The 14187-nt window shown below is 47.0% G+C and overlaps 6 protein-coding genes across 6 annotated transcripts; 1 reads left to right on the top strand and 5 right to left on the bottom strand.

The window, feature by feature from the left end:
• Positions 1-142: 142 nt before the first annotated feature.
• On the bottom strand, positions 143-1963 carry KNAG0H02340 (uncharacterized protein; the record flags this gene model as incomplete). Its single annotated transcript, XM_022609503.1, has 1 exon — positions 143-1963. One exon carries the CDS (start codon positions 1961-1963, stop codon positions 143-145), a length of 1821 nt encoding a protein of 606 aa, XP_022465893.1.
• Positions 1964-2048: 85 nt separating this feature from the next.
• AVT3 (Avt3p) lies at positions 2049-3980 on the bottom strand (the record flags this gene model as incomplete). The annotated part of the gene is made up of 1 exon (XM_022609502.1): positions 2049-3980. One exon carries the CDS (start codon positions 3978-3980, stop codon positions 2049-2051), a length of 1932 nt encoding a protein of 643 aa, XP_022465892.1.
• A 181-nt stretch (positions 3981-4161) lies between these two features.
• DNM1 (dynamin-related GTPase DNM1) lies at positions 4162-6471 on the top strand (the record flags this gene model as incomplete). The annotated part of the gene is made up of 1 exon (XM_022609501.1): positions 4162-6471. One exon carries the CDS (start codon positions 4162-4164, stop codon positions 6469-6471), a length of 2310 nt encoding a protein of 769 aa, XP_022465891.1.
• Positions 6472-6595: 124 nt separating this feature from the next.
• KNAG0H02310 (uncharacterized protein) lies at positions 6596-9232 on the bottom strand (the record flags this gene model as incomplete). Its single annotated transcript, XM_022609500.1, has 1 exon — positions 6596-9232. One exon carries the CDS (start codon positions 9230-9232, stop codon positions 6596-6598), a length of 2637 nt encoding a protein of 878 aa, XP_022465890.1.
• Positions 9233-9702: 470 nt separating this feature from the next.
• RPT1 (proteasome regulatory particle base subunit RPT1) lies at positions 9703-11136 on the bottom strand (the record flags this gene model as incomplete). Its single annotated transcript, XM_022609499.1, has 1 exon — positions 9703-11136. One exon carries the CDS (start codon positions 11134-11136, stop codon positions 9703-9705), a length of 1434 nt encoding a protein of 477 aa, XP_022465889.1.
• A 290-nt stretch (positions 11137-11426) lies between these two features.
• NSP1 (FG-nucleoporin NSP1) lies at positions 11427-13946 on the bottom strand (the record flags this gene model as incomplete). Its single annotated transcript, XM_022609498.1, has 1 exon — positions 11427-13946. One exon carries the CDS (start codon positions 13944-13946, stop codon positions 11427-11429), a length of 2520 nt encoding a protein of 839 aa, XP_022465888.1.
• Between the last annotated feature and the right edge of the window lie 241 nt (positions 13947-14187).

The following is a 14187-nucleotide window of genomic DNA, read 5'->3' as shown; positions in this document are numbered from 1 at the left end:
ACTTTTGTTCACCGCCAAGCATTAAATAAGCGCATCGGTACGTACTGTGGGGTGCCCATCGAACAACCGCTGGTGTTCAGGCCTCTATATGTAGCTGGTCGGTGCGGGAATGGTGTATGGTACATGCTGGATGGAGATGGGATCAGTCGTCCTGGTCCCAATTGCCCGGTCTCCGCGCCTGCGGGGCAGCTGGCCCGCCGGCCTTCTTAGCCATGATGATCTGGTCGACCGAGAGCACGGTCGTGGCAGCCTCCGTCGCGACGTTGACCGCGAACTTCTTCATCGCCAGCATGTCGTAGACCCCCTCCTCTCTGATATCCGTGACACCGTCGTCGTGCTCGCCCTCCGTGTCGATCCCCTTGCACAGGCTGTCGATGCCCGCCGTGGGTGCAGCCGCATGCGCCGCGTACAGGTTGGGCAGCACCTCGTTCACGTCTGCGCCGGAGGTCTGTGCGAGGATCCGAGGGACCACCTCGAACGCCAGCGCGTACTGCTTGATCGCCAGCTGTAGAAGCCCCGGGGTCGTCTCGCCGAACTTGGTGATCCGGGAGACCAGCTCGATCTCCGTGGCACCGGCGCCGGCGAGCAGCTTCCCGCCCTCCGGTTTCATCAGGCCCTTGATCGCGGACACACCGTCGTCGACCGCGCGCTCGACGTCGTCCAGGTGGTTCTGCGTCGCACCGCGCAGGATGATCGTCGCTGTCCGCGACACCTCCTCGGCCTCCTGCTTGAATACAGTGACCCTGTCCCCACCAATCTCCATCGTCTTCACCGTGTCTATCGTGCCCAGCTCCTCAGGTGTGGGCGCCCCCAACCGCGGCAGCGGCGACGCACCGCACACCCGGCAGATCCGTCTCAGCTCGAACTTGCTGCCGACTTTGAGCACGAGGATCCCGTACCGGTTCAAGTAGTGCAACGCGAGCTCGCCGACGGTGGACCCTGCTATGACGCACGAGACGCCCATGTCTGCGATCTCCTTCATCATTGCGTCGATCTGCGTCTCCTCGCCCTTCGAGAAGTCCAGCATCTCCTGTGCGTTGTGCAGCAACACAGTGCCCTTCGTCTCTGTCCCCGCGATGTCCAGAGGGCAGGTGAACACGGCCACTTTGTGCTTCGCGGTCTCAGGGAGGCTCTTCACGTGGCCCGCGGGCTCCGTGTTGAACACCATCCCCTTAAACACGGCCGCGTCGGCAAGCGATCCACCCATGATCTTGACCACTCTGATGGAGTCGACGTTGAATTGGGACGCGGAGACAGCAGCAGCCGGTGGCAGAACGTGCGCCACGGCCTCCGCAACGAGCTTACTCAGCAGATCCTCATACCCGTGTTGCCTCGACGCAATTACAGGGCGGACCACCTTCGCAAGCTCCGTCTGGCTTCTCTTGTCGACAACTTCTGCGACGACTAGCTTGTCCAATTCCCCCAACACAAAGCTCTTCGCCATGTGGTACCCCTGGATGATCTCCACGGCAGACAGCCCCATTGCAATCAATTTCTCAGACACGTTCAGCAATTCCCCAGCAAGGACCATCACAAGGTTTGTTCCGTCACCAACGTCCAGTTTCTGCTGTTCAGTGGCCATCACGAGCACTTTCACCGCCGGGTGCACGATCTCCAACTCCCTAAGCATCGTGGCCGCGTCGTTGCTCACCACGACTTTCCCCAGATGGTTCACAATGATCTTGTTGCACCCACAGGGCCCCATCGACGTCAGGCACATCTGGTGGATCTCCCGGATCGCAGCAATCGACTTGTTAATCTGCCCATCGGCGTTCGAGTAGCTGTTGTAGCCCTGCTTGAAAAGCCCAGCGTTCGGGTTCTGCGGTAATTTCAACGACATTCGGTAGCAGCAAGGTTTTCCAGTGGTTATTCGGACGATGTGTGGCTCGCAAACTCCCGCGATGTCCCACGTCAAACAGCCATTCATTTTATGTACATTCGATATTTCCAAAATTTTCATCATATTTTTTGAGACGCCCCAGCAAATCGTTAGCGATGGCAGTTACAACGAAGCATGAATACAACACTAGCGACGCCTTTATCTCCAGTTAGCCAAAAATCCATAGAGTGATTGCCTGCCACGAAGTGTATACCATTACGGAGAACCCGAAAATGCAGATCAGCAGGTCTAAAATCAGGATTCCGCGCGAACTCGTACCATCCGATCGGGATGCCCTGTGATGCAGTAGCGGCGGGTGGATATAAATCAGTGGAATACATGCCAGCGATCCCACTAGTGAAACGAACTTGTCAAGATCGCTAGCACCGACCCACGCGAGCACTGTAGTGAATATAACGACACCACACCTGAAGTAGTTTTTCAACCATTTGACTCTCGGATTATGTTTACCAGAGGCATTCGAGTTGAATGTCCATTGCTCCAGAATCCTTATTGCTGGGAACAGCTGCAACGGAGTCGATAGTAGAATCGCCAAAGCATACAATAGCTGCACTATGGCGGTCGTGTAACTGTCCTGTGGGAAATTTACGAGAACAACAGTATCCACGTGAGACCCGAACGCCGAGTAACATAGCAACCCACAGGATATAAATATAACCGTTACTATCACCATGACTCCCGACAATGATTTCCTGAAAACTTCTGGATGTTTCATAGACTCCTGGATTGGAATCAACAGACCTATCCCTTCGAATGTAAAGATGGCCGTGCCGATGAACAGCGTCCAATCGGACTTGTTAAACCAAACCATCGTACTCGTGGCAACTCCATTGGAGATGACGTAGTATGTCGCATAGTAGTAGACGTATATGAGCCCCAACAGAATAAACAGATCTGCAACTAGCGCAGTCCCGCTCAGTTTGGCAATGTTTCTTGTTAATGACAGCGGGATGAAAATTGCAGCTTGCAACCAAATGAACCAGCCCAGCCCTAGGACATCCTCTGATAAGTTGAAAACGTTATCCATAAAGAGCTTCAAATTCGTTGCTGTGAATACAGTGTACGCTGCAGCAAACCCAATTTGCGATAATGCCACTGAGAGCAAAATCGCCAGTTTCATTTTACCACCGTACAGTTTCATCCCGATCTCACCATAACCTTTTACGCCCACTTTATCCTTGGTAATAATCAGCAAAACGAAGCAGTAATATGAGAGGATGGCGCAAAAGAGGAGACACAGTGAGCTGAACCCCCAGCCACCGTTACTAAATGCCTTCGGCAGAAACAATACACCAGTACCAACAAACGATTTCAGCAACAGTAAAACGGCCTTCACGGTTGTAGTTTTGTGTCTCTCGCTTGTAGATCTTGTTGCTACTAACGGAGTCCCTTCATTTTCTGATTCTATCACCTCCTCATCGATTCGTTCTTCCCCCTCTTCCTCCGACTCGCTTTCCGAGAGATCTTCACCTGCGAAGTGGCCGTAAAGTACAAGGAACTCGTAAAAGTTCCTCGTTATGAAACTTGGCGGTGACTCTTCGACATTATCCTTCTTTCTTTTTCGTACCAAATACGCTCTTCTAAACCCACCGGGAGCTCTAATCTCTTGCGGTGTCATCAGGACGGACGGGATTTGTCCCTGCTGAACATCTATAGATGGTTTTCTCGAATTTGAAGGAGTGACCATGCTATTAAGCGCCCCAGAATTCGTAGACAGTGCTGAAAAGCTCATGGACCGTTTCCTCCTAGCGTCTCTCATTATATTTTGTGGAGAGTGTCCCGCGGAATCACCGGTGGTCATCGCGGGTAATGCATTGTCGTTTGTCCACTTGTACAAGTCGCGAGTGATGTCTCCGCCAGGCATTTGTAGACTCTTTGAGCTGTCTCCCAGGTGTCTAGCAACAACATCGACTGCTGAAGGGTCCGGATTTGCCAAATCAACAGTGTTACTGCCTGCCCTTGACTTTGTCTGCCCGGGACCCAATATTGAAGCCCCTGGGGTAGCTCCAGGGACCAAATCTTCAATAGACCCCATGGGGGACTTACCCTTTGTAGCATCGTCTACAGTTAGGGAAGGCATTGTGACTAGATGGACTTGTTGACCTTATTCTGCGAATGAGCAATGACAAGCAAGCTATTCTCTGCGTATCAAACTCCAAAATTATAATATATTTATATATTATTTGATTTCATGGAAACTTGTGCTCACAAGGGCTGAAGTTTAGCCCATAAGAGCGGTAACAACAGCAACGCCAGGGAAGATGGCCAGCCTGGAGGACTTGATACCTACGGTAAACAAGCTTCAAGATGTTATGTACTCATCTGGGATCGATTCCCTGGATCTACCAGTTCTAGCGGTGGTTGGATCGCAGTCATCGGGGAAATCTTCAATCTTGGAGACTTTGGTAGGAAGGGATTTTTTGCCACGAGGCACTGGTATTGTGACAAGAAGACCTCTTGTGTTACAGTTGAATACTATTGCACCACCAAGGTCCACCAACGATGAAGAAGACTCCGATAATGATGATGTTGATGGTCCACATTCGGAGTGGGGCGAGTTTTTGCATAAACCGGGCGAGAAATTTTACGATTTCGACGAGATCCGGAGGGAGATCGAGAACGAAACATTCAGAATTGCAGGTAAGAACAAGGGGATCTCAAAGATCCCGATCAACTTAAAAATCTTCTCCCCGCACGTACTCAATTTGACTCTGGTGGATCTCCCCGGTATCACTAAAGTTCCCATTGGGGAACAACCACACGATATTGAAAGACAGATCAAAAATCTGATTCTGGATTACGTCGCCACTCCGAACTGTTTGATTCTTGCTGTTTCGCCGGCTAACGTCGATTTGGTCAATTCTGAATCGTTAAAACTGGCTAAGGAAGTTGATCCTCAAGGGAAAAGAACCATTGGGGTCATTACAAAGCTGGACTTAATGGATTCGGGTACCAACGCACTGGATATACTTCAGGGAAAGGTGTACCCCCTTGAATTGGGCTTTGTGGGCGTGGTTAACCGTTCTCAGCAAGATATCCAGTTGAATGTCTCGGTAAATGATGCACTAGACAATGAAGAGCACTACTTTGTGAGACACCCTGCATATCGTGCCATTGCCAATAAATGTGGGACCAGGTACTTGGCAAAACTTTTGAACAAAACTCTAATGGCACACATTAGAGACAAACTGCCCGATATCAAAACAAAGTTAAACAACCTCATCACGAGAACGGAAAAGGAGCTACAAAAATACGGAGATATTGGGACTATAACCTCACAGGCAAGCAAAGCAGGACTGATCTTACAACTGATAAACATATTTGCGAAAAACTTTACGGCCTCCATTGATGGTAATTCGTTGAACATCAACACAAAGGAATTATGCGGTGGTGCAAGAATCTACTACATATATAATAGCATCTTTGGGAAAACTTTGGAAGCGATTGATCCGACCTCAAACCTGACTACATCTGACATAAAAACAGCTATTCGAAACTCGACAGGCCCAAGAGCAACACTTTTTGTTCCAGAGTTGGCGTTTGATTTACTCGTTAAGCCACAGATTACAATGCTGTTAGAACCTTCCCAACACTGCGTCGAACTAGTCTTTGAAGAACTTATGAAAATATGCCATAACTCTTCAAATGCAGAACTAGCCCGGTACCCTAATTTGAAAAAAACCTTGGTGGACGTGGTGAGCAACTTATTGCGCGAGAGATTAACACCAACTCATAACTACGTCGAGTCATTAATTGATATCCACAAAGCGTACATTAACACGAACCATCCGAAGTTTTTAAGCGCCACAGAAGTCATGACCGATATTCTGAATGAAAGAGAGTCCAAGAAAAAGATGTTCCATATTCAAAGTCAGAGAAAACTATCTCCCATAGGGGACGATCAACCCCCTCAACAAGCAAATACTATTGATACACTGACAACTGAAGAAGTTAACAGTACATCTTCAAATTCGATTAGAGGTGACAATCTCGATCGTGAGAATAAAGACGAGCTAATTTCCAATTTCAGCAACACAAATAATAACTATGCACATAAAATGGGGAACGCGGGCAACACAGATAAAGACACATTCTTGAATTACTTTTTCGGTAAAGATAAAGAAGCTGGTAAGGCTGGTAGGGAAAACGACCGTTCGAACAACGCTAACGGTAAGGCGAACTCTTACGCAGAGATTCAAAACGGCTCAATTTTCAGTAATCTACGGCTAAATGAATACCCAGAACACGATGTCAGCACATTTACAGAAGGTGAATCGACATTGACCGAAAGAGAGCAGTTAGAATGTGAATTGATTAGAAGGTTGATTATTTCATATTTTGATATTGTGAGAGAGATGATTGAAGACCAAATTCCAAAGGCGATAATGTGTTTATTGGTAAACCACTGTAAAGAAAGCATCCATAACAGACTGGTGGCCGAGTTGTACAAAGAGGCCATGCTGGATGAGCTCTTGCAAGAGGATGAGACATTGGCTCAAGAGAGAGCCAACTGCGAGCAACTACTCGAAACGTATAAAAAGGCTTCTATGCTTGTAAATAACACTCTATAACGTATTTTTACCAAATGCTTTGAATATATTTTTTATTACTTTATCATATTTTGAGGTATAGTACTTATATAGTCTACTCATCTACCCGCGATCTAGGAGAGTGGGCTCACAAAGATTCGTGTGTCTACTTCCTATCCATTCTGATGGGTTTAGAGGTTGAGTTCGAAGAATATGCAGTGTCGGCTGTCCCAGTATTTATCCTCCTATTATCCATGGAAGATCCAGGTATGGTGGATGATTGCGGTCCGTTTGCTATACCGTGTGAAGAAGCGACGTTTCCACTCCTATCAGCCAGTAAAGGTTGTCGTGGATCTGAATCGTTATCGCTTTCAGGTAAAACCTGAACATCGTTGTCCTCCTCATCAGACAATACGATGTGTTTACCCTTGCCAAACTTCACTGCTAGCAAACAACAGAATATTCCAACCATAAAAAAAGTACCCAAAACAACACCTAGGGCCACAGCGACTACCGGTAGTGCTAAATGATATTTCTCCTTGTCGATCCACGACAAAGATATTGGTCTATCGATAAGGAAAACACAGGATTGCGTAGAGTTATAAGTTGAGCACCCTTTGTTGAGTATCCTAACTTCGTTGATCAACCCATCCTTGATCCTCAAATACTCGCTTTGTTCGCCGATTCTGTTACACGTCAAGGTCTTTCCCAGTAGTGTATGAATATCACCCTCGCAGTTCAAGAGGTTAACCGTGTCGTTACCTCGAATGATGTGTAATTTTAAAAAATCCTTTAACTTGGAAGAGTTTAAAGTGATATTTTCATGGTGTAATGATGACAAGGTCGGCACCAGAATCGAGTACGAAGAAGTAGCATTCAAAAGACCGTCTAACTCAGAGTACTGTTTTAAAAAATCCAGCATCTCAATGTTACCCGTAGTCTCGATGAGGTCTCTTAACGAAATATCCAAAGCGTTAGGTAAAGCGAGACTGCGCAAGGGATGTATAACTCCCTGATTGAACATTATATCATCATCCTTTCTAATTAGTAAATCATCGTCTACAGATGATAGGGAAATTGCAATTTCTTGGTTCTTATCTTTTGATGAGTTTGCACAAATTCTGACCTCTTCACCCATATTATTGGTGGTGTTCTTGTCATAATGACCAGCATCAGTATAATATAACCCATTGATAATAAAATTCCGCATGATCAAATTTGCAGCTGTGGAATTCTGTTCGAGGTACTCGAGATTGAGCCCCAACTTATTCCATGAGTCGAAACAGGGTAAAAACACTGTATACCCTTCTCCGTTTGGTTTCAAGTCCAACAGATTCAAATTTCTCATAAAATGTATCGATTGGGCACAACTATCGAGAACTTGCAAAGATGGTGCTAGATCGCCCGGTAGCTGAAGATCCTTATTAATGGTATAGATAAGAGTGTTACCAACGTGGTACGGCTTGGAACTAATAATTTTGTACTGATTATTAATGGAATATCCGTTCTTACTCTTAGTGATTTTCATTCTTTGACAATGGCCACCTAGTCTTTTATTCGAAGAGCAAAACGACGTATCGTAGAAATTGGTAAAAAGTTCATCTCTGTTTAGGATCGGGAAATCCTTCTCCAGATCTACGTGCTGTTCTGTGAAATGATAAAGAAGCGAAGGCTTGGTAAATCCACCTTCATCGTCTAGGGATGGTTCCGGAACAAAAATGGTAATGGGCTCATCGCTTTTTGTGTTTTGAATAAGCCTCTGCAATTTTCGGAAGTAAATCTCTTCCACAAAATTTGAGCAGTTTAGACCATGTAGGTATGTCTCAGCGTCGAAATGCAGATGTTTTTTAATCAGGCTCAAGTCGGTGTCGTAGAAGTGAGCGAGACCAAAATCGTATACCAAGTTGGATAAATGATGAAGTGACAAGTCGGTACCATTAACGACTATTTGAGAACCATGGTCGTTACTACTAAAGGGGAGGTCATCGTGATTTAGGTTACTTACCACTTCCTTACCGTCAATCGACCCCCCGATCATCTCCGATAAAACTAAATTTTGGAGCAAGGTGTTCAAATCGTTGTCCCATTTTTCGCGTATTGCCCCCTCCATATCATTGAGTTGGTGGTAGAAATTCAATAAATACTTAATTTCCACAGAGCTAAAGTATCGTCTGAACCCTCTATCAGAGGGTACCAGCACAGTCTTATTGTTTAGTAGTTCATCCAGGTCTTCAATCTCGGAGAGAAGTTGTGAAATACAATCGTACGTGTATTTTGGACTTTGTACAGTTTTGACTAATCCCGGGAGCGTATACGCATCTGGCATTAAGAACGATATTCCCTGGATGGAAGCGTTTTGCATATTTGGCATCAAGTCTCTTTCTACGACAGGTAAGTTATTCACTGTGAAGTCGCCATTGGAGTTCTGTGCCATTACCACTGGATATTTGACGTTGTGACGGAAGACCACCGTCTTGTTCACCACCTGTTTAGTCTCCAAAACTTTGTCGTGGATCAAGTAGTTCTCAATATCAAATTCCCCTATCTCACCGTCTGTAGCAAATGCCGAGTTCACAGGTGCAAACAGTGTGAAATTCTGCAACCCATTCAAATACTGGATGTAGCCACCTCTTTGCAACGATCTTACAAATGTAGAAAATTGGACATCTTGTGATAACAAATCCACCACGGAAGTGAATGGGAATCGATTGTCAGTGTCCTTGCTAGCATCACCCAACACTATACCCCAGATAGAATTTAGCAGAACCTGAACAATTATCATCCACTTAAAATGCGTGCTCATCGAATTGACCGTACCGCGAAGTACCAACAGTCAGTATAAGGTAAAGCCGCACCGTATTAGATGCACCCCTAGGAATGGAAATAAACAGCAAAAAAAGAAAGAGCACACACTAGCACAAAGCAACACTTAACAAACTTCGCCTTGCTTATGGGATACAGTAGAAAGCAGCCTGTAGATTGATCGGTTTCGTCAAGGTATTCTACCCGTTTGTGCGTGAGAGACGACGATCTCTTGGCGGTGGAAAGTTTTTGCAGAAACTTGCAGTGACTAAATTTTTGTAATAAAAAAAAATAAGATGGGAAAGAGTCGTAGTTGAACCGAACGGTCCTGAATGCGAGCGCCGCACTAGGTGAACGTGGTATGTTGAAGAGATGGACGAACAGGTGGAAGTGCTTGTTATTTTGGGTCGCTCTACTCGAAAAAATTTACATAAAAGGACATATACATACACGTCTAAAATTAATATACCATCAGTTGTACTGCATGTAACGCGAAGTGGAGCTGAACTTCTTGTAACCGTTGATGACTTTATCCACTGCTTTCAAAAAGTCCTTTTCGGAAGCGACTTTCCTCCTTGCTCTGATTGCAAACATACCTGCTTCCGTGCATACAGACCGTAGCTCTGCGCCGGTAGCATTTGGACATAGTCTCGATATCAATTCCCACCTTATGCCGCGCTCCACACTCATCGACTTGGAGTGGATCCGGAAGATGTTTGCACGACCTTCGAGGTCTGGTAGCGAAAATTCCACTTTACGGTCAATTCTACCCGGTCTCAGCAAAGCTGGGTCCAATGTGTTAGGTCTGTTTGTGGCAAACATAACTTTGATGTTACCACGAGGGTCGAACCCATCCAGTTGCGTGATCAGTTCCAACATGGTTCTCTGGACTTCGTTGTCACCACCGGCACCGTCGTCGAAACGGGCACCACCAACAGCATCGATTTCATCGAAGAAGATGATACATGCTCTCTTTGTCCGCGCCATTTCAAACAACTCTCTCACCATCCGGGCACCTTCCCCGACGTATTTTTGCACCAGTTCAGAACCAATCACCCTGATGAAGGTTGCGTCTGTTCTGTTCGCTACAGCACGCGCACAAAGCGTCTTACCTGTACCTGGTGGACCGTACAATAATATACCCTTTGGTGGGTCAATACCCAAAGTGGCAAACCGTTCCGGCGACAAAAGAGGGAGCTCTACCACTTCTCTTAGTTTCTCGATCTGATCTTTGCAACCACCAACATCGCTGTACGTAACGTCCGGTTTCTCCTCCACCGTCATCATCGTGACCGTTGGATCAATTCTTGGGGGTAGGGGAAGCTCGATGTGGTACTTGGATCTGTCAACACCTACTCTCATACCTTCCTCAATATCAGTAGGGGAGACACGTTCGCCCAACCCAACTACAAACTTGGCAATCTGCTTCAAATTGATGACATATTTAGAATCGTCCTCATCATCATCTGCACCAGCGGCTTGAGCCGCATTTTCACCGGCAGCAGCAGCAGCACCAGCGCCATCTGCAGCGGCCCCGTTGCTGTTGTTACCGCTACCGTTGCCGTCACCTTCCCCACTTTTGATAATCTTCGTACACCGCGCCACTTGCAGAGGGTGTTCCTCCCCCAATCTCTGTCTGTCACCCATGATATCCCATAAGTGTGACGGCGCCAACCCAGTATCACTCTCTCTGACACCGGCCTTCTCTTTAATCCGGGCCTCTATCTCCTTTAAATCGTTCTCGGTTTCTTTCAACTTAACAGCATATGGCGCAACGCCATACGTCTTCAGTACCTGTATATCATCCTCCGTCAATGGCGCCACATCTTCCCCCTTCTTCGCGGCATCGTCCTCTGCGTTCTCGACGGCAGGCTTCTGCTTTTCCCAATCCTCCTTTGGTGGCATTATCCTTTCAACTTGAATCCCAAAAAAAGTGGTCAATTAAAGTCCCTCTCCTTAACAAAACCTTCTACCACGTAACGGTACACAGATTGGCGAGAAACGTTCAACCTCTTTTGTAATATCCTCTCCTTTGGTGGCAAAAAGGTGTCCAAGTCTTACATTCTGTATTTTTTTTTAGATATTTTTCACAGTTGGAACAGAAATAGTAGTAGTGATGATGTACATAGTGAGAGGGCTGACATTCAGATATACATTTTACATATTTTGGATGTGTATATCGCGGACCGTGCAGCTCACTTGGCGACGCTGTGTATCTTGTCCTCAAGCGCAGTCGAGCTGTTGTTCAAGGCGTTCAAGGCGTCGAGGTGCACGTTGAGTAGTTTCAGCAGTTGCGAGTTTTCGTCCTGTTTGTCGAGGTTTATGCTCGTCGCCTTGTTGAACGTGTTGCTGACGTCGTTGATCTCGCCAATCAGGGAGGAAAGGTTCAGCGACAGTGAGCTTAGGTTCTCCTCGAGAAGCTCCGCAGTGTGGTACGCATTGAGCCTCTTCTGGTCGTTATTGCTGGCCTTTGCGTTGTTGCTCGTTGTGTTTGTCGCTAGGATGTCTGAGAGCAGGGACTCCGTCTTCTTTTCGTAGTTGTCCAAAAACGTCTCCAATTCGTCTTGCTGGCGCTCGATGTATTGCAGGGACTGGTCAATCTTGTTCTGCGTTTGCTCCGTGATTAGCGTACCGGAATACAGCTCGTTGATCTGCTCCCCGCCTTTCATCAGCATCTCGTCCCAGTCGTTCACCTTCTTGGCATAGCTGTTAAAATGTGTCGCAGAGCTCGTTAATTGGTTCGTCCATCTTGTAATGAGATCGTCTAGGGTCTTGTTGTCCAGCGAAATCGGCTTCAACTCTACGGACTTAGGGTTCAGACTCGTACTGTTGGTGTCCTGCTTACCGCTGTCTTTCTCGCCATCCTGGGCATCCTTAGAGGATGCCTTCCCATCTGCCGTATTAGTATCATCTTTCTTCGTACCTCCAAATGAGAATCCTGTTTTGGGTGCATCTGGGGTCTTATTACCCTCCACCTTCGAGGCACCCGCCAAACCGAACGATCGTTTGGTCTCTTCACCAGTGGGCTGATCACTTTTGGTTGACCCAAATTGCAATTTGGGCTGATCTTGTTCGGACTTCGTTTTCTTGTCTGCTTGACCAAAGGAGAAGGCTGGCTTGTCTTCGTCTTTTTTCGCACCGCCCAGAGAAATCCCGCTTAAAGTTTTGGGCCCATCCTTCTTCTCTGTTGCTGATCCAGAGCCGAAGCTAAACGCAGGCGCTGAATTTTCCTTCTTCTCGCCAGTCCCCAAAGACTTGCCCAGAGTAGCACTACCACCTAAGCTAAAGGCTGGTTTCTTTTCGGTGGTATTTTCGGTACCCGAGGCTTCTTTAGAGCCAAAGCTGAAAGTCGGCTTTGTGGCACCTCCCGCTTCCTTGTCTTCATCAATAGAAGCACGCTTGCCGAAACCCAAAGTTGGTTTCTGATTGTCCTTTGCTTCAGTGCTACTTGGTGCCGCAGCACCAAAACCAAACGCTGGTTTGGATTCCTCCTTCTTTTCCGTAGTTCCGGAAGCCGTAGGCGTCTTTCCAAAACTGAACGCAGGTTGGCTTGCTGCCTTGTTTTCAGTGTTTGAGGTAGAACTAGTAGTTGCGCCAAGGCTAAACGCAGGTTTAGCTGCCTCCTTGTTTTCGCTACTCCCGGTAGACGCAGTTGCAGTTCCAAAGCTGAATGTTGGTTTGGCTTCATCCTTCTTTTGAGCGTCTGTGCCGGAAGTACTGGCACCACCGAAACTGAAGGCCGGTTTTGTGTCATCTTTCTTCTCAGAGGGGTTGTTACCAGAAGCGCTCGCTCCAAAGCCTGGCGTATTAGTTGGCTGGTTAGCATTTGTACCAAACAATGATTTGCCTGAAGCAGAGTTGCCCAAACTTGTGTTACCAGCGGCTGCTGTGTTCCCAAATCCAAAAATTGAAGGAGTAGCATTGGAAGTGGCTGGTGCACTGCCTAATGCCGTATTGTTATTCGTGGCAGGTGCAGTACCACCCAATTGAGGACCAGAAGCGTTTGGTCCTGCACCAAACGAAAACCCGGCAGCAGGTTGACTTGCTGGTGCTGTGCTAGTAGGATTTGTTGTGTTTGTAGCGTTACCACCGAACAAATTAGAGCTCGCCGCAGGCTGGCCAGTGGGGTTGTTGTTACCAGCGCCAAAACCACCAAATGCAGGTTTAGATCCTGCTGCTGGAGCGTTCGAAGCAGCACCAAATGGCGAAGCCGTCAAATTGTTCGTTGGAGGGTTAGCGGCAGCACCAAATGGTGAGACCGTAGTGGTGTTTGCACCGAAATTTCCAAATGCACTAGATTTTGGGGCAGTGTTGTTCGCTCCAGCAGCGTTTGAACCAAATGGCGTACTGGCATTACCAAATGCTGAATTGGTGTTAGTGTTGCCCACAGTGCTCCCTCCAAATGAAGGTGTAGTATTACCACCACTCATATTACTGGCACCAAACAAAGAAGGCTTATTGGCTCCACCAGTAGCACTGTTCCCGAAGGCCGAAGAGTTGTTAGTTGTGTTGGCATTATTACCGAGCCCACCAAACGGGGACGGGTTCGTCCCGGTACCAGCAGCTGTCGTATTCGCAGCGGTATTTCCACCAAATGCAGAACCTGACGAAGCGGACCCAAACCCAAATGTTGGCTTTGCAGCACCCCCACTGCTGTTATTATTATTGTTATTGTTGGCACCAAATGCGGAGGAACCAAAATTGAAGGAAGACATTCTCGTACCTTTGATAATACAAAATCGAGACTGTTAGTAATAAAAGCTTTCTAAAAAGATTGGAAACAGCAATTGCTGCACCCAATTCAAATAGCGTCTCCCAATGGAAGCTAGGATAACCTTGATCCCATCTTCATCGAACAGGGAAGATGAAAAAAAAAAAGGAAGAGTAACCCCTCAGCAAAAGCAGGTTACATAGCTATCCAAACCACCAATCGTTAAGAAATCATCAGACACATAC

The sequence above is a fragment of the Huiozyma naganishii genome, chromosome 8 (assembly GCF_000348985.1).
Source record: "Huiozyma naganishii CBS 8797 chromosome 8, complete genome".
Lineage (NCBI taxonomy): Eukaryota > Fungi > Ascomycota > Saccharomycetes > Saccharomycetales > Saccharomycetaceae > Huiozyma > Huiozyma naganishii.
This window is presented reverse-complemented; position numbering and strand designations above follow the sequence as displayed.